Genomic DNA, 21,800 nt, shown 5'->3' with positions numbered 1-21,800 from the left:
TACCGTTTAATGACCGGTTTGTCGATTTTATGTTTTAAGTCGCAATTAAAACCTAATGTAAAATATTAAATATACAAATGACTTAATTTAAAGCGTAAAGTAAATGACGATAATTAAAATGCTATAATTTAAAGTGCAATAAATAAAATGATAATAAATAAAAGTGCGATGAGATATAAAATAAAGGAATTATGCTTATTTAAACTTCCGTAATCATGATGTTCGACGTGTTGATTTTAATTTATTACCATGGGTTAATTGTCCTTTGTCCTGAATTATTCGATATGTCCATCTGGTTTTTGTCCACAGCAGTCCATCAGTCATAAATATAAAGTGCGAGTGTCCTCGTCAAATTATTCTTATACCCGAAGTCAAATATTCCAACTAATTGGGGACTTAAACTGTAACAAGGTCTTAATACTTTGTTTAATAATTACACCAGGATATCGACTGCGTGTAACCCAATGTTTTAATACTTTGTTAACAATTACGCCAAGTGTCCTTGTACATAATTCACCCCTGTTTTAATGAGTCCATTGACTATTAATCCATCCCCGTGTCCGGTTAAATGAACGATTTTAGTATTTATAAATATCCCGCCCATCGTGTCCGATCGAGTGTATATGGTTATTTATAGATACGTCAAATTGTAAATCTCTATATTAAATTAACGAACTATCATTCAGTTAAACAAATTTAAAGCCCATTAATAATCCATAGTCCAATTTCCACAAGTGTCGGTCTTTTGTCTAAACCCCAATTATGGTACAAAGCCCAATTACCCCGTCTTTAATATTTAGCCCAACATCATGATTACTTCGATTTAAATAAGCATAATAATAACTTAGCTACGAGACATTAATTTAAAAAGGTTGAACATAACTTACAATGAGTATTAATCGCGTAGCGTTACACGGACAGAATTTTGACTTACAAACTTAAAACATTCGCTAACATAACCTTATTATTATTATTAATCTTAAATTAAAATTATAAATATAAATATATATATTGAGAGATAGAGAAAAGATAAAAAAAAAAGATGTGTATCATTCGTCCGAAAAACGCTTCAATTTATAGATGTGGCCATGTACAGTTTTCCATGCGATCACATGGATTTAAAGCATCCAGGCCATGCGATCACATGGCCTCCTTTTCCTGGTCACATAAGATTCCAAAACGTGGGCTGCGCGTATTTATTTAATATATAATATAATATAAAATATATAATTTTATATAATTAATTATATATTATATTATATTCTTGTACTCCGTTGACTTGTAATTTTAGCTCCGTTGCGTCGCGCGTTGATAGTTGGTTCATGTCCCGGTTCCGGATTTTCGAACGTCCTTGTGTACTATTTAATATCTTGTACTTCGCGTTTTGCGGCTCGTACTCTTGTAACTTTTAGACGTTTCTTATCAATAAATTGAACCACTTGGATTGTACTTTGTACTTTTTAGCTTTTTGGTCGTTTGCGTCTTCAAATCATCGAATCTGTCTTTTGTCTTCACCTTTTATTATTTAAACGAATATCACTTGTAAATAGAACAATTGCAACTAAAAGCTTGTCTTTCTTGAGGGATAATGCTATAAAATATATGTTCGTTTTTAGCATTATCAATTCACCATGAATATATGAAGTTATTCATAAGAACACTTGAAAATCAAACTTGAGATTTAGAGTGTTTTTGTCGTAGATTCCTTCATGAAAGTTGCTTAATATCATCCATAGAACTCTCGAAATTCATCAATTGATCCAGAAACACTCTATAATCCATGAATCAATTTATTGACTGAAAAACTCAAACGTTTGACTTGAAGAATTCGAACTCAATATTGTGATTTTGAATATGAGATTTTGCATACATCTTCACGATGTTATTATGAATGTTTCTACATTTGTAGATTTCCTAAAATCGTTTCAGATTTATCCGGAGAAAAAATCGGTTTGAGAATTCGATGAACGAAGAACACGATCTCAATCTCTGTGAATTTGAACCTGTTAATCTGTTATGAATGATCACAAACATTAGGTTTTGTATGAGGACCATGTTTATGAGCTGAATTTGTGTTGAAGATTATCTATGAAGATATAGATCTGAAGAGGATTATGGGTGCAATTTTGTAAGAAACTTCTGGGACTAAACGTGTATTTTTACTAAGGATCGTTAATGAATTTGACGAAGATTACCTTAATTTTAAAAATTTTAAAACACGAAATCCTTTTTCTTCAGCAAAAATAAAATTGAAATCCTTTTCGGGCATAGACAAATTGGGAGTTACTTTGATTGTCAAATTGAGTAAGTTAGGTTACCTTTTCGGGTCATTTGCCTTTTTATTTCCAAAATCTCACTCAAAACTACCACTATTTCAGTTAAAAATCATCGCTCACCATCACTCACCCCAAATCAAACTAGTTCAAAACAATGAAGAAAAATGATCATAGCCAATCAGTGTACATGTCTACTAGCAGGAAAAAGCTACAAAAAAAGAAAATATAGAGTAAAGTCATCTATTGTGTTGTGCTAAAAAAGGAAGAAAAGTTCCAAAAAGCACGAAAAACAGAAAAGCATAAAAACGAGAATAAAGGAGATTCAAAGAATCTTAATACCGTCAAAGACGATGAAAAACAGAAGCCTGCCAAAAAAGAAGAATATTCGCTCAAAAGTACGTATGAAATCAACATAATCTCAAAAATCTTTCGAAAAGCAAACATCTTCAAAAAACCTTCACAAAAAATAGTCACCCCCAAATAAACCATTGAGCAACTCTTAGATTTTACCCCACTCACTCAACCTAAAAACTCGATATTTCCATATGTGCGGAATCAAGATATGCGTTATTGTTAGGAAGAGTTAAAGTAGAAAGGCTCACAAGTAAAGTGCGTAGAATTAGTTTAGAAACCGGAGTATTTAATAGATATGCTTAATAGATGTAAGAACTTTCTAAAACCTTATCTTTTTGAGGTCTAAAGAAAGTTTTCTTGAGGACAAGCAAAGCCTAAGTGTGAGATACTTGATAACTCGTAAAAAGTTACATTTTTATGTCCATTATTTGTCCTATTTCAAATGAGAAAAATATAAATTTGACATAAAAATTTACTTTTATCAATCATTTTGAAGATCTGGGAAAATCGAATCCAATGGCGCAAGAATCGAACAAAACGGAGTTCTAATGAAGAAACCAGGGCCAAAACAGCGAACGATCGAGAAACGCACCCTAGAACAAGCATAATGGAGCACAAACCAACCGATACCACCATAAATGGTTTCGGAACCGACACCTTCACATGGTGTCGGAACAGATACCTTGACCCTGATCAGTATTAAGCACAAGGGTGTCAGAACCGACACTCACTAATAGTGTCAGAACCGAGAGAAGCGAAGAAACCGATACCACAAGGGTCGGTACCGAGGAAAAATGATGAAACTGACACCCGCAGGTATCGGTACCGATACCAGTGGGAGTGATTCTGGGACTTTTTTCCATGATTCCATTTTTAAAGTTGTATTCAGCCCGAGAATTGCATGCATCACGGAATACCGACACCCACACCCTGGGTTTTGAGGGGCCAGTTTCATAAGTTCTACTCCTATAACTACTCCTCACACTCAACCATTTCAACACACCACAACACATCTTTCTCATCCATTACCACTCCAAATTACTTCCAATTAATTTTAATTCTCTTGTAATTTTCTCTACTTCCTCTCTCTAATTAATTTAATTAATTTAGGGAGAGTAAAGTATGAAAAAGTTATTAGTTGCTAGCTTGGCGTTGTAACACTTCAACCATTTTGAGGAAATACAAATCTGCCCGTATTATTTGGTATTATCTATCCTTTCTTATATTTTTGGAATGTACTAGTCATAAGAAAATTTTATTGTTGGTAGTGGTTTGTATGTTTGTCATGACTTAGATAATTATTATTTTAGAGAATATTTGATTATGTTGAGTAATTGTTTGTACAGATTTAATTCACGATACCCTTTCCAGTTATATTCGTGGCTATAACCCATCGTTAGGACATAACAAATACTATAGGGGTAAGTAATTATCTGTGTTAAGCGCCATAATAAGGATTAGTCCGACTAAGGTTATGGTCGACGAAAGACTCAGTGTGCTAGTACTGTAACTCACCGAAAGACATGGTCCACGTTAGAAGCGTATCTTAAGATATTGTCATATAATCCGGGGTTATATAACTATATTGTAGAGGAGAGTTAAATCATACAAACCGGCCACTCACTTAGATACTTCAAAGATATATTAAGGTGTTAAGAACAGTTAGAATCAGAAAGGAATCATATATTCCTATATTGGCTGTGCTACTCTATTCGAATGTCTAAGGTATGCAATGCATCTTAATAGAGATATGCACGTCTCCCTAACAACGGCCACTATCATACTTAACGACAGTTAAGTGTACGTAATGTCGGGAGCTGGGCATAGCCGATCTAATCAAAATCACGATCTAGTTCCTAGTGACATAAAATTTTAGAAAGCGCGCTAAATTGGCAGGGTTCTATAGTTTACACCAAGGTCTATCTAATTAATCTAAGCGAGTCTACATTATCGAAAATCATGGTAAACCTCGTCCTCTCTATCCTTAGTTGTTCATGGTATGCCTGCTAGTTTAGTTCAATCCATTTTTTATTATGTAGTTTAATTGAAAATCAACTAAACCGACTATTCTATCTCTACAATTTAAGAACCAAATAGCTGGTGGCTAAAAAATTTCTATCTGGACTTGGTTGTTAGATTTCCCGAAAGGTTATATACCGAAAAGATCCTTCATCTCCAATAGATCTACCTGACTAGTGAAGTTGGAAAATAAATTGTGGAAACTTAACTATCTCGATTTCAGAAATTATCTGAATAAGATCCGTTTAAAATTCGGCAGTTCAAAGAACGACCCTAGATTATACTTTCCATTATTAACCTTAGGATTAATACCAAAAGAGATTTAGACCTAGTACTATAAATATTAAAACCCTCCCTGATATGTTGTAGATTGTCTTTATGATTAACGACACGTAAAAACTTGACTAATCCGGACATATCACTTACTAACAATGGTTAGCATCATTCGGTACATAGTGCACTGTGTGATGGAGTAATTTAATAGAAAATAAATCATTGTTTTTTAATTTGATGTGTTTTAATTGTTATTTGAGAAAATAAATTTGTGTTTGTTATTTACTAAGTTCGAATCGTAGATTATTCAAGTCTTCATGAATTTGGACAATACCTTGTTCGAACCCAGTGTTAATATATATGTTCGAACTTAAGTTCGACCAACCATCTGTTTGAACACAATACATTGTGTTCGAAACCAATGAATGGGGACGTGCCAATCTCGTCTGTCACGAACTCGTTTATGAGTTCAAATATAATATGGTTTGAATGAATGGTGTATTCATGCAAATTTTTTTTTTTTTTTAAATATAAAATGTTAGAAAATTTTATCAAAAAATGGCATCTGTGCTGATATCTTAATATTTAATAGATTTAGGGAACATAATTTATGGATGTGAGGCCAGTTTCTATCGTTCACTTTTTTTACAGAACTTATCTCCTCCGCATCAACGTCACATTAGCACAAACACCTTTAACATTTCTTTCACTAATCTCTCCCTATCATAAACTCCACCATCCAACTTTACCCATTTTTAATTATTTTTTTTAACTCAAAATATAAACATAACATTACATTTTATTAAATAAAAATAAACATTACATTAATTAAAAATAAACATTACATTAAATAAAAATAAAACATACAATGATTAATAAACTTAAAGACAATAACTAATACTAATTGTTTCGAACAAGATAACCATCCGGGAGTGTCCAAATATGTTAGATCAAATTGATATGGAGTGTATGATGCATGGTTCGATCTCGCAACTCTCGTGAGAATCGATCATGACCTTCAACTCTTTCCGACCAAGTACGTCGCGGGAGGTTAAATGGGTTTCTGAGATAGTCTTCTTTAAGGTCAACTTTACAAATGGTGGGGGTTAGGTCCGGTTACAAATTTGAGCATCAACGAGGCTTTCCGAGGCAATTGTAACCGCTCATCTTCCCCATTGGGTTCGAAGATATGGCAAGCATTGGAATGGACTTGTGCGTATTTAATATGGAGGAATCGAAACCAAATGGTATTCTCTAAGAAATCGTGGAATTCACCGACGGCGTTAATGGAGATCCAACTCAAATCATTTGAATGGATTTCTACTCGAATTAAGGGTCGCAAATTGGAGTGGTTAACGTGGCTTTCGGATCCGTGGTCTTGCTTGATTTAGCTTTGATTCGTAGGTTCTTTAGTTGCTTCCTTGGCAACTCCCTTTTGTTTTAATTCCTTGTAATGTAGTGCTAGCAATAACGTAGTTCTCGTGTTTGTTTGTAGCCTTTTCGGAAAATTATCCTCTCGTGTAATGGGGTGAGCCCCCCTTCTTGGCTCTCGAGTTTTTAATATATCCTTGCTTTTCGGGAAAAAAAAAAAAATTTCCGGTAGAAATTCGATCTCTATTCAATCACATCTTCTAATAATTCTCCGAGAATCATCATCATCATCCAACTTATTAAGCGAGAATCATTCAACCGACATCTTCTAGAGCGGAATCCGACTGTTGGCTTTCGTTATCGCTATCGGAATTTTGAGAATTACTCATTGTATTTATAAGAGTGAAAATATGAGATAATAGTTTGAGTGCGTAAAATGATTATGATGTATGGTTATTTATAGTATAAAATTAATTGATTTAAAAAATATATATATAACTGCTATATTAACGGCTATATATAACTTTTTTTAATTTTATTATATTTTGAAATATTTAAATCAAATATTTAGTGAGTAAAAAAAAGGAAAATGGCTCGTGGGACCCACCTGAACTCGTTAGGCAACCGTTGCAGGCCCAATGGACGGATTGCCTGGCGGTCTCCTGCCTATCATCGTCACAGGCAGGCGACTTTTGGTGGACGGTAGCACCTTATCTGGCGGTCGATAGGCTATGGCCTAAATGTGCAATTATAATTTGTTGTTAACATTTTATGACGTTAGTATGGAATTAATATTTGTTTAGAAAACTTTCCAAATAACCCTTCAAGACTTATGTTTAAGATCATACTTGCTTGATAAAATTTTCATCCATCATGAAGTGGTGCCCTCAAAAAGGAGGTTCTTTTTCACTATTCTCTCCCATAAAACAAAACCTTTTCTTAAATAAAATAAGGATTTGTTAATCGCAATTAGTGAGCTCTATATTGTTAAGATATTTTTTTAAAGCAACGTGTATATATTTTTTTTCAAGGCAATCTATATAAATACATTGAAACTAACGAAAGTACAAGAGTTATGGTGGAAGACGGAGCCACCAACCGAAATATACAAACAGCCGTGACAAAGGAGCAAAACAAACTATACAACGCTTATGTACAAAATAACAAAATAACAAAATAAGCAAATTTGAGCCTTATCAACGAATCCCCGTACGATTGTTGAACGAAGTCAAATAGAAGTTCGGGTTGATTAACCATTGATGCCAATCCAACTTCGTCTTTTTAATGCGCCTCAAGATCCATTCGAAGCTTAAACATTGAGCTTAGGCAAAGATTTTCGATGGGATCCAAACTTTATTTTTCGATACCTTATTATTCCTTGCATTCCAAATTAATATTGCTAATCAAGATTAAGATTTCGATTTATTACACTCACATTACCTTATAGGGATTATATATCGGCAGACCACCAAAGTTTATTGTTTTGTGTTTGTAGGTCACCCATATTTCAAAATAATTTTATAGTTCACCCAAGTTTAACTATTCGTGTTTGTAGGTCACTCATATTTAAAAATGATTCGTAGGCCATCCAAATTCGTATGTTGTTACATATATATATATATATATATATATATATATATATATATATATATATATATATATATATATATATATATATTTATATATATATATATATATCAAATCCGACCAAAACTCCTTTGTAAAAAATTATAAAAAAACGTAAATACTCGTGTATATGGTATGAACTAATCGTCATACAAATGATGTTAATTAAGAAAAACTTGGTTATTTGTGTTATTTTTTACAATTATCTAATAGGATTTTAGCTAGATTTGGTACCGATGGAAGAACATACGAATTTGAATTACCTACAAAATCATTTTCGAAAATAGGTGACCCGTAAACATAAAAAGATAAATTTGAGTGGCCTACAAAATCATTTTTAAATATGGGTGGCTTAAAATCACAAAACGATTAACTTAGATGGCCTCCCGATATATAATCTCTACATTATATAACGTCGTTATATACGTGTAAAAAGAAGTTAGATTCCTTCTAATCCTAATTAATACGGAGTAATATTTTTACTATAGATTTCAGATTAGATTTATTACGGTGCATAACTAATACGAGACGAAGTACCACATACGTCAAGCTCAAGGTTAGCTACTTAATTATCTCTTAATTTGACTAATCTGTATATTATTGCTTCCATATGCTCTTACATCATACTAGCTATCAAATAGTCAAATACTCAGTATCATTTTAATGGTTAGATGATACAACAAAATATGAGATTAATATGTGAAAGAAGCAAAAATTGTTAGGATTTAGGACCCAACAATAAAGGTAATTTCCAAAGATTACCCAACCCACTATAGACAAACGAAGACAAAAAACTAGAAAATTAAGAACACAATGATTTAACGTGGTTATATGTAATCAATGGTTGATTCCTTTAATCCACGGACCAAACTAGATAAATTTTATTGATAGAATTTTTGTGATGAGTTACAATGAGATTATGGGTCTATTTATAGGGAATCATTAAACCTAAAAACTTGTTGCACAATTTAACTTGGCCTTTAAGTACAAGAAACATTCCATAAATATCAACTTCTTGTTCCTTAAGTAAAACTTGTCTTCCAAGCTTGACTTGTTCTCCAAGCTTTGACTTGATCTCCAAGTTAATTTTACCTTGTTTCTTTTTTTGTTTAATCTACTTCACGCATCCAACAATCTCCCACTTGAAGGAGACTTTAATAAAACCCAATCTTCTTCAACCCAACACTAACCAAGATTGTCAAACCACCATTCATACCGCCAAAACGCCGTTTGGAACATGCACACTCAAGACATACGTCGGATGAGTAAACTTTCGATACAAGGTCTTCAACTCCTCTTGTTAGACTCGAACATCAACTCTTTATCTCTCCAGTAGGTCATCTTCTCTCATCAATTCATGAGAAGACCGGTTGAGGCTATGCAAAACCTCAACTTGTCCGTCGTCACCACCTTAGTACACATATCCGCGGGATTCTTCGAACCAAGGACTTTCTTCAAAATTAAAGTACCATCTCTTATATGATGTCGAATGAAATGATACCTCAACTTGATGTGTTTCGTACGACTATGAAACACCGGATTCTTTCCATGATGAACCGCACTTTGATTATCACAATACAAGACACAATAGTCTTGTCTTTTACCCAATTCACTCAAGAAGTCCTTCAACCACACAAACTCTTTAGTAGCTTCCGTAATAACCATGTATTCGGCCTCCGTTGTAGATAAAGGCAACACTTCTTTGTAGTCGAGACATCCAACTAATCGCCGTCTTCCCTAATGTGAAAGCATAACCCGTAGTGCTTTTCCCCGAATCATCACATCCACCCAAATTAGCATCCGCATAACCTCTAAGTATGACATTGTTTTTAGTGAAACACAATCCCATATTAGAAGTACCTCTCAAGTAACGAAGCAACCATTTGACCGCTTCCCAATGCTCTTTCCCTGGTTTAGACATATAACGGCTTACTACCCCCACCGCATGGGCAATATCTGGTCTCATACAAACCATGGCATACATAACACTACCCACGGCCGATGCATATGGAACCTTCTCCATCTCTACCTTGTCTTCTTCCGTTTAGGTGATTGACATTTCGATAACCTTGTTGAGCTACCCAAAGGCATAGAACGAGCCTTTGAATTCTCTATGTTGAACCTCTCTACTACTTTCTCAATGTATTTGGTTTGAGACAAGTATAGAGTACCTTTCACACGATCACGCACAATACTCATCTCAAGTATTTCCTAGCTCCACCAAGGTCTTTCATTTCGAACTCATGGGAAAGTAATCTCTTCAACTTGTTGATTTCGGACATGTTAGAACCCGCAATCAACATGTCATCAGCATACAATAACAAGATGATATAAGAAGACTTGAATTTATTTAAGTAGCAACAATGATCGGCTTCACATCTTAAGAAATCAAACTTTCTTCATAAACTCATCAAACTTCAAGTACCATTGTCGAGGTGCTTGCTTCGATCCATACAAACTTTTCTTTAGCTTAAAAACCCACTTCGCTTTACCCTTTACCTCATAGCCCTCGGGTTGCTTCATATAGATCTCTTCATGAAGATCTCCGTGTAGGAATGCGGTCTTCACATCTAGTTGCTCAAGATGTAAGTCCTTGGATGCAACTATAGCAAGTACCAACCGAAAAGTAGTCATCTTGACTACGGTGAAAAAATCTGGTTGTAATCAACTCTTTCCTTTTGTTGAAAGCCTTTGACCACCAACCGAGTCTTGTACCTCTTCTTTCCATCTAACTCATTTTTGATTCTATACACCCATTTGTTTTGAAATGCCCTTTTATTATGAGGTGATTTCACTAGTGACCAAGTTTTATTCCTCTCAAGTGACCCCATCTCTTCCTTCATGGAAAGCTTCCATTATATGGATTCTTTTAATTTTCTCGCCTCAAAGTAACTCTCGGGTTCACCATTCTCGGTATAGAGCAAGTAGTTTGTTGATGAAGAATACCTAAGATTAGGCTTGGGCACTCTAGTAGAATGTCTTAGTGTAGGAGCAACCGGTATGGTTGCACCGGTTCCATCATCATCCTCCTCATCACTAGAACTCCCACTATGTTCGGAACTTGCACCGCTTTCCGAATCATCTTCATCATTAGCACTTTGTGACACCTCACCATTATTCAAAAATTCATTGTTACCCAAACTCCCACTATAACCTGCAAGATCATCAATAGAAACATCGTCAAAAGTAACATAATCCGGTTTAGGACTCCCTATTTTCGGTTTACCATAAACCGAATCTTCATCAAAGGTAACATCACGAGAACGAATCACTTTTCTAGCCTCGTTATCCCAACATCGATAACCCATCTCATCCGAACCATAACCAATGAAAGTATACCTCTTTGACTTAGCCTCAAGCTTGTCTCTATCCGCATCCTTGGCCTTCACATATGCATTGCACTCAAAGATTCTAAGATGACCATAGCTCACCTTTTTACCTTGCCATAACCCAATGGTGTTGAGGGTCCCCTATTGATAAAAAAAAGCCACCGTACTAACCGCATCCGCCCAAAACATCTTAGGCAAATCGGCATGTAGTCTCATACTCTTAGCCCTTTCATTCAACGTACGATTCATACGTTCGGCGACCCCATTGTGTTGCGGTGTATCCGGTACCGTATTTAACATCTTAATTTCGAGCTTTGCGCAATGGTCTTTAAACTCAAGACTACGATATTCTCCTCCATTATCCGACTTTAAGCACTTCACCTCTAAGTTAGTTTCATTTTCTACCATAGCTTTCCACTTCACAAAAGTATCAAATACATCAGATTTAGCTTTAAGAAAATAAACCCATACCTTTCGAGTGGAGTCATCAACGAAGGTGACATAATAGCGATAACCTTCATGTGATTCTACATTCGTTGGACCAAACACATCCGTATGAACTAGCTCCAGTTTTTCCAACTTGGGCGCATTCCCCAATTTCCCGAAAGTCACCTTCTTTTGCTTCTCATATACACATGGTTCGCAAAACCCAAGTTCCACTTTCTTCAAATCCGGTATTCTCCCACTCGAAACAAGCATCTTCATACCATTTTCACTCATACGCTTGAGCCTTCGGTGCCATAGAGTAGAATTATCTCCAACATCAACCGTAGCAACCACTGTGTTTTCATCAAACACCTCAACCATATAAAGTGTTCCCCTTTTATGTCCACGAGCCACGACCCTACTACCCTTAACCACCTTCCATTGGCAATTTTCAAAAGTAACCGCGTTACCTTCCTCATCTAATTGACCAACCGAGATAAGCTTCCTTTTTAACTTAGGAATAAACCTCACATCTTTCAAAGTCCAATTAGAACCTAGAGTAGTCTTCAATACGACATCTCCTATGCCTTCGATTTCAAGCTTTTTATTGTTTGCCAATCTAACCTTACCATGATACGATCGAAAATTCGTCATCAAACTCCTAGTGGGTGAGGCATGAAATGAAGCTCCCGAATCCAAGATCCATGACTCCACCGAATCTTCAACACTATATAAAAGTGCATCATCCGTATCTTCCGCGGTAAAGTTAACACCTTTCACCGGAGAATTCTTGCAATTCCTTTGAAAGTGCCCCTTTTGATTGCAACCCAAACAAATAGCTTCACTTCGGTCCTGTGATGCATACCTCTTCTTACACTTCTTCCTATCCTTCTTCTCACCATCACGATCAATTTTCCTACCACGGTTGTCGACACTTAACAAGGATCCGGATGACGATTCTCCCGAGTTTCTCCTAAGAGTGTCTTCACCGAGAAACAAATCCCTAATACCTTCAAATGCTAGCTTAGTAGTTCCTGTAGATCTACTAACCGCGGTGACCGTACCCGACTAACTTTCCAGTAACGATGAAAGCAAGATTAGTGCTTTTAGTTCATCATCAAACTTGAGATCTACTGATTCAAGCCTTGATATAATATTGTTGAATTCGCAGCCGTGGGTTTTTCATACATGTTAGAGAGCCTTCAACCACCCAAATGTTGTTTTCTCATTCACAACATTATATGCCACGTTCTTTGCAAGAGAGAGACGAATCGCACCCAAAGCTTGGCGATCCAAAAGAGACCAATCGGCATCATCCATGCCTTCGGGTTTGACCTCCAACAAGGGTTGGTCTAGCTTCTTTTGATACAAGTAATCTTCGATTTGCAACTTCCAAAAGCCGAAGTCTTTTCCATCAAACTTATCGATTCTAAATTTTCTGTCTTCCGTCATCTTCCCAACTCAAAAACCTTGAGCTTTGATACCAAATGTTAGGATTTAGGACCCAACAATAAGGGTAATTCCCAAAGATTACCCAACCCAATATAGATAAACGAAGACAAAAAACTAGAAAATAAAGAACACAATGATTTAACGTGGTTACATGTAATCAATGCTTGATTACTTTAATCCACAGACCAAACTAGAGAGATCTTATTGATAGAATTTTTGTGATGAGTTACAATGAGATTATGAGTCTATTTATAAGGAAAGATTAAACCTAAAACCTTGTTGCACAAGTTTTACTTGGCCTTCAAGTACAAGAAACATTCCATAAATATCAACTTCTTGTTCCTTAAGTAAAACTTGTCTTTCAAGATTGACTTGTTCTCCAAGCTTTGACTTGATCTCCAAGTTAATTTTACCTTGTTTTCTTTTTTGTTTAATCTACTTTACACATCCCAAAAAAATGATACGGAGTATTTGTGAAATCTACATTAATTTTTTTAGCTTGACATCATGGTTATATAACCCGTGGAAGACTGAGTTATATCTATGGTTAGCATTTAACATCCGCACCGGTTCAACCAAAAACTTTCATTTGTTGAAGCGGAGCATGGTGCGCTTTGGGCGTCAAGTGAGAAAATTCTCTTTTTTAGTTTCGGTTTATTCACTGATCTGAAACTTGGCACTTATTTTCTTATTGATTCATAGGGCCGCGACGTTCTTGAATGAAGTCTATCCTAACCGAATTAGCACTTCTCATAAGTGAGGGCTTGTCAAATACACATGCCTTTGAAGGAATGCTTGTCTTTCTCTCACACCTCTCCGACAGAATCAGGACTAGATAGGTATTCATCCTGCAAATCCATTAATAATAGATATGAAGATAGATAACTTAACATCTGTATATATTGATGAGATGATTAGTGGATCAAATATGAATGTCAATTTATAATATATGGACACACTCGCTTTCATCTAAAATACATGACAACTCTGTTAAATATATTTATCTTTTCTTTTTTTTTTTAGTTTCTTCAAAAATAAATTTCTATCTTCTAATTTTGCATGTTCATTTCACTAGAGTTCATGTTAGAGTTGGTGTTAAGCATTTGAAAACTAAAATATCCTTGACTTTTGAATAACAAAGTGAATTTACAATTAAAAGTGTTTTACAATGTCACATAATTCTTTTTCGAAATAAGTTATTCTACATTCATTATATTTTTCAATAGTTTGTATAAATGATATACGATCTTATTTTTAGAATGGCAAATTTTATTAAAAACTAGAAAGGAGCTAGAAAAATTACAAAGGCATTAAAAGCCATAAGTTCCAATTCGAAACTATGAAGTTTCTATTTATGAGCTAATTAAAAGAGTACATTCTAACAAGATCAAATAAAATACTCCTTGTAATCGAAGCATTGTTGTTAACGACACCGCCAAATGAAACAACCCAAATCCGTTTATCCGAAAACGATAACATTTTTTTTTATATAAACAAAGTTAAATACAGCAAATGCACGATCCGTTTAACACTAGTTTTAATGTGCCCAATATATAATGAAACACATGTTTAACATATGAGCAAGTCCAAAACATTCAATTCGACACCTTTCGATCCGTTACACAACAAGTGGGTAATTACGACCCATTTACACTACAAACCGGGTTAAGACTCAATAACCTAACCTGATACCAAGAGCATAATCTCGAGGATTTACCAAGTCCCCATTCCACGTCCGAATATCCAAAAGCTACCCCTCATGATCTCAATCACCCAAAAGAAACTGGTCTAGCAACTAGAAGTCTTCTCCTTAACGAATGGTACCTATAAAAAAGTAACAACAACGAGGGGTAAGCTTACGCTTAGTGAATGCAATAATTATACATATACATATATAATCTAGTTACTTGCAAACACTTACACAAATACCGCATACGAGCTAGCAATTCAATAACCATGCAATCACAATGCATAAACTAAATATCCACAATTCTCAATAAGCTAGCATCGCCAATAGCATATAGTTCACAATTTAATATGCTAATACAAAAATCACACAACCATGGTTAACCATAAGCACAAGGGAATGGTACTCGCGAATGACCATCAGTGTTCACAACATCCATTAGTGTACATACTCATTGTATCATTATCCCTTGGGTGGTATCGTCGCCCGAACTTTAACCCACCCATCACGTGAAATGTGGTATCGCCGCCCGAACTTTAAACCCACACTTCACGTACACACACACACATGATGATATGATATCGACGCCCGAACTTTAAACCCATATAACATGCCGACACATGATGATGAAGTATTGACGCTCGAACTTTAAACCCTCATCACAATGCCAACACGATGTGGTATCGACGCCCAAACTTCAAACCCATATCACATCCCACACAAGTAAATACACCATATACATAAACGTATAATTATTCCACTCACCTTGGAATGCCCGCATAAGTCATGTAATATGATTTTCGTCCACGCATTCGAGCAAGTAGTTACCTATATCACACATAGGCACAGTATACACATAAATATACATTCTCTGAAAGAGAATCCAACAGAATTATCCATTAGATGAGGGATCACACATTGCTCGCCAAACCCACCAATTTAACACCTAATGGACACAATCCAATTACCACTTCGGGTGGTAATTCAAACCCACACTACAAAGTACATTTTAACCCAAATTATACTTGACATAAATCAAGGTCAACACCTATTTTGACTAACAAACATATTCTTAAGAACATCAAAATCACCAACACACTTACAATCTAGTGATTAACACCCAAACCATGACAAATACTTCCAAATTCTTCATCTAACTCTAAATCCACAACGATCGGGTTTACTTACACAATACATACCACAAAACCCTCAATTTCATAAGAAATGGGGTTTATAATCCAACACTAACTCAAACCCTAACTCAAATCAAGAATCAAACACTAGAATTCAGATATAGGGTTTACCTTAGCACCAAAAAGAGTCCTAGTAGGTAGAGACATCAAGATGCATCAAGATCCACTCCAATTTTGGCAAGAATTATCATAGTCTTCATCCATTCAAGCTTTATCTCTCCAAAAACCCACTTTCTCTCTCTAAGAAGGGATTGGTTGGTGAAAAATTAAGATAAGATCTGGTTTGGGGTATAAATCCGACCCCATGTGAAAAGACCCAAATGCCCTCATCAATTTTACAAAATTACAAAATAAAACCCGTCAGGCACCAGGAACACCGTTCCTCAGCTTCAGGAATGTTGTTCCTGTGAAAAATGGATCGTCGTTCCATAAAGAGGAACGTTGTTCCCCAAACGGCCTCTAGATCCATTCTGTTAAGGTTTTGCAATTTCCCTTGTTACACAACGTCGTTCCTTACCTCTGGAACGTCGTTCTTGCTTCTGGAACGTCGCTCTTGCTTTTGGAACGTAGTTCTTATCTGAAAAACATGATGTTACACTAAATAACCCAAAGCAGTGGAACCATGATAACCAAAACTTTCATCTTGTCATTCTGATTCGCATCAAGTTGTCGAACCATCTCCAAACCGAAGCCCAAGAATAGACTGACGCATATGAAAATTGAGCCACACACGAGTCAATCTCCACGATTCTTTTGAAGTCAAACATAAGAAAAATGCATGCTCCACATTTTCAAGCTCTTGATTATACCTTGGACAAAGAATATCGTCTCTAACAACTCCCATAAGTGAAAGATTATACCGGTGAGGAAGTTGTCGAGGTTAAACGCCACAAAAATTATTAACCTTTCTTGGGAGAACCTTAAACCATTTCGTTGCAGGTTCCATCGAAGGACGAAAAACATGATCAATAATATCCCCAGCCGACTTAGTTGGAAAAAAACCATCGCTCAACAAAGTCCAGCGCCATTGGTCAAAAGCTGAAGCAAAGCAGCTTCTTCATTCTACTTCCAGCGTACACAGTGTTTTAGCTCCATACCTACAAGCTGTTGACCAATCTATTTGCAATTATGACTTGCTTATTTGATTCAAGATGGAAAAGTCTGTAGTACCTCGTGACTAATGGTGCTTCACCAATCTAATGATCAAGTCAAACCCAAGTATTAACTCCATTAACAATAACCCTTTGAACAACTTCATTAGGAAGGAGACCATCTGTAGTACTTTTAACGCATGTTAAAACAATATTTTACCACAAACCTATGCAGGGACAATGTTTAAAAAATTCCCCATGAATATGACCGATGATTTCATGTAACCAACAAAGTGATTTAAATGTGATTTCATGTAACTAACAAAGTGAGCAACGAGCATAGGACCGATGATTTTGAAAACTTAATAAGTTATCTATTGACTTTGGTGATACTAAATCATAAAAATTGTGACTTTCGATTGTATAAACTATTACAGTGTTCCTAGCCAACTGTTCGATTGCTACTAAAAATCATATTTTGGAGATTATGCCTTTTGGCGAAGGTATACTGCCTATAAGATAGTTCGGTGTTCCCCTTGTTTCATCTAGGATTTTGTATCGTGATTGTCAAGTTCTGGTGGAAAGAGTGAAGCTTAAATTAGAAGACTGGAAAAATAAATTCCTATCTTTTGCGGGCAGAGTGCAACTCATTATTTCGGTGTTGACTGCAACGCAAGTATACTGGTCGTCCGTTTTCATTCTCCCGGATGTTGTCATAAAAGATATCGAAAAGCTTATGAGGGGTTTTTTGTGGTGCCAAGGTGAAATGAAAAAAAGGTAAGACGAAAGTTAAATGGGATGAGGTTTATATTTCGAAGAAAGAGGGTGGCCTAGGTATTAAACGGTTGAAAGGGTGGAATGTGCATCGATGTCTTATCATTTATGGTGTCTCATTATTCATAAGCAATCTCTATGGGTGAAGTGGATTCATTAATATAGGTTGCCTTCTAAAAGCGTGTGGGATGTGTCGATACAAGCAACAGATAATTGGGGATGGCGTAAAATTTTGCTTATACGTGACACTATTCGACCATATATTATTCATTAGATTGGTAATGGAAATTCTTGTTCGGCTTGGTATGATTCTTGGAACAATCTCGGCCCGTTGACGAATCTTGTTTCGTATAGAGTTATCAAGGTGGTTGGATTCTCCACGATAATTAAGGTTAGCGAGGTTGTTGATCATGAGGGTTGGAAATGGCCTGTTAATTGGAATTAGAATGATCAAAGTTTGAATTTAATCCATCCCCCTATCATTAACAATGAGGAAAATAAAGCTATGTGGAGTGTAATCTGCGGAAATTTTCGATGGGCATGGTTTGGCAGACTATAAGGCCTTCTGCAAGCGTCGTGGGATGGTTTTCAGTTATATGGTATCCTCAATGTATTCCTAGACACGCATTTATCTCTTGGTTATTGGTTCGAGAGAAGCTCAAGACTCAAGATAGAGTCAAATCGTGGGAAAACATGGCTGGTAACTCGGTGGTATGCGCTTTTTGTAAGCAAAAACCAGACTCGCATTTTCATTTATTTTTTGAATGTTCGTTCCTGAAGATTATTTGGAAGAAAGTATTGAATATTATTGAAGTTTCAAGGTCTGTTCATGGTTGGAAAGAGTTTTTTCATTTTATTAGTCCTTCGACTCATCGGAATGTGGTGAGAGTTATTATAGCGAAATTAATGTTCTCCGCTACGGTGTATTGTATATGGTCTGAGAGAAATAATCGGTGTTTCAATGGGAAGTCTAAATCGGCGGATCAAGTGTTCGACTTGATTTTCTCGACTATTCGTCTGAAGCTCATGACATTGAAGTTCAAAAATTCTAGTAAGATGCGGCTCCTGAAGGATCGATGGAAGATACCATAAGGAGTTGTATTTTTATTTTTGTTGGTTTAGTTGGTTATGGGTTAGTTGTTTAACCGTGGTTGGTGGTACGTTGCCTTCTTCCGTTCTTTGTACTATTTTGTACTCCATCCGTTCCACCAGAAGTGTCCACTTTGACTTTTTTCAGTCATCCTTATTCAACTTTGACTTAAGATATTTTTGTTGGTGTTATATAATATTTGATGAAAGTTATATCAATTAAAACACAATTAAAACTCAATCCATTCATATAATTTTCATCAAATAATATATAACACGAACATAAATATTTATAGTCAAAGTTAACAAATAAAGACTGTCAAAAGTCAAAGTGGACACTTCTGGTGGTATATTTTATTATTAATGAAATTTATCGGGTGATCTCATTACCAAATATATATATATATATATATATATATATATATATATATATATATATATATATATATATATATATATATATATATATATATATATATATATATATATATATATATATATATATATATATATATATATATATATATATATCTCTACGAATTTAGATTGCACAAGGACAACACTATTTTTATTATACAAAGTAAAACAAAATAAATGTGTGATAAGTATTCATTAACCCGCTTAATCTAATGAATTTTGATATGGATGGATAAGTTGAAATTAAATGAATATGAATAAAAAAAACTTACTCCGTATATGTATCTAGTTATAAATATGACATTACCAACTTTATATTCTATCCATTGTGGTCCTTAATTTTATTATACATATACTATTTGCCATGAAACTTTTGGTCGCCTCATGAGGGTGAAAACGACACCCCACCCCGAATTTACAAACCTAGAACCTCAACCATCTTCCAAACTCCAATTTTTTCAAGGGTAGAAACCGTCAAATCATTATTCTATTAACCCACCCCCCCCCCCCCCCCCCCCCCGCTAGCCGAGCGTTAAATTTTTTCGGCACCACCGTTTAACTCGGAATAATTTTATGAACACAACACAATTCACTATACGCGAAACGCGTACCTTTTTAAAAAACGTTAAACACACGGACATTCAAAACAGAGCTTAACACGTGCCGTTTTCGCTTCTATAAATACCTAATGCTACTTAACTATGAATATACAACCCGAAAGGCCCCCCCGCAATGCGCGGGCCGATCCGGATCTCGTTGTAACTAAATTGTGATTTTTTTTCTTTAAGTATTTGTCTAGATGCCATCAACTATTATTTTATTTTTAAAATCACACATTTAAAAATGATTTTTAAGACATAAATTTGTTATCGAATATATACCAATCTCCGCCAGAAACTTATCATAAAAATATACCGTAAAAGTTTAACGCGATATTTGTTTTGCTCAAACAATTCGTTATTTCTTTCGGTGATTCCATGTATAATATCTTTAACAAACTAAATTATGTTAATATTTACGTAAATTTTGGGGAAAGGGTTACCCCGATGAATATTATTAAAAAGAATAAAAGAATGATTACAATGAGAGTTCAATGTTGTAAGCGCATCTTACAACCAAACAGCAAACCAACTAGACTAAGACATAAAAATGCATATTCTAGACCACAACTCCCAATACTAGACAAGGTTATGGAACTTTCCAACACTCCTTCATTACTCGAACAAAAGAAGAGTCCCAAAAATTGATAGACAATAGCTTCATTCGAACTGTTGAGAAGATAACTTCATAGAGCTGATCCACCGAACGAGCCTTTTGGCCATATAACCGGTTGTTCTTTTCCTGCCACACGTAGTAAACCAAAGCACCAAAAATGAGTTTAGCAACGACTCCACGAGCTACACTGCAGTTCGCAAAAGGGGTCAGGCAATCCCGAATATTTTTCCAACCACTACTCCAATTTGCAACAGAAACCACATGCGTGAACTTCTCGCATAGTTGTTTCGAAACAGGGCAATCGAAGAATAGATGATCATGTGAGTCAGGCTGAGAATTACACAACGTACACCTCAGATTCACATTCAACTGTAAATTGTGTTCCATGTCTTTAATTTATTCCGAGTTTTCAACCGTTCACCCATAAGAAGCCATACAATAAACGCGTGTCGGGGAATGCATTGGCTAAACCAAATCACGCTACACCACGGAATCGTAGGTGCATGAGGACGGATAGTTTCCCGCACCAGACTAACTAAAAAATCTATCCAATTACCACCACAATCTCTCCATTGAACTACATCAGATTGGTCCGTAAGAATGAGAGGCGCAACATCTTGGATAGCATTAAATTCACTATACCACGCATTAGGCCATGTAAAATTAAAACCATGCACTATATCACACACTTTCTCATTGAAACTGTACCCTTCACTTAAGATGTTCCGGCGAGAGACAATTTCTGCAATAGTCCCGTTAGGGTGCCAACGATCGAACCAAACATTAGTGGTAGTCCCATTACCAATCTTATGAACAACATGCGCATGAATAATGTCTCTAATATTAAACGATAAGTGTGCACCCATTTCACCCAGATATCGCTCCATTTATATATATATATTTTATCTCGTGATATATGTTCAGTTTTTGATAATCTTGGAGCCTATTTTGTGTGATATTGAGCTAAATGGCAATTTGGGGGCTAAGGACTTAATTTGGTATAAAATTGACAAAATCTTGATCAAAAGTGGCTAAGAAAATGACAAGTGCAGGATTCAGCATCAAAAGCGCCACTCCTCAACTAAGAGCGCCGCTCCTGTGGAGCAAAAGTGCCGCACCTACATCAATAACGACGTTCTTATGCACATTTTGGCTCCATTTTCCACCAGTAGCCAGAAGCGCTTTCCTACAGCCAAAATCGCCGCTCC

At 35.6% G+C, this 21,800-nt stretch overlaps 1 protein-coding gene across 1 annotated transcript; it reads right to left on the bottom strand.

Moving 5' to 3' along the window:
• Positions 1-20,565: 20,565 nt before the first annotated feature.
• Positions 20,566-21,479, bottom strand: LOC139868663 (uncharacterized). The gene is made up of 2 exons (XM_071856996.1): positions 21,120-21,479; positions 20,566-20,922 (listed from the first exon to the last, which is right to left on the bottom strand). Exons 1-2 carry the CDS (start codon positions 21,477-21,479, stop codon positions 20,566-20,568), a joined length of 717 nt encoding a protein of 238 aa, XP_071713097.1.
• Between the last annotated feature and the right edge of the window lie 321 nt (positions 21,480-21,800).

The sequence above is a fragment of the Rutidosis leptorrhynchoides genome, chromosome 9 (assembly GCF_046630445.1).
Source record: "Rutidosis leptorrhynchoides isolate AG116_Rl617_1_P2 chromosome 9, CSIRO_AGI_Rlap_v1, whole genome shotgun sequence".
NCBI lineage: Eukaryota > Viridiplantae > Streptophyta > Magnoliopsida > Asterales > Asteraceae > Rutidosis > Rutidosis leptorrhynchoides.
Note: the sequence above shows the minus strand (reverse complement) of the source record. Positions and strands in the feature narration are given on the sequence as shown.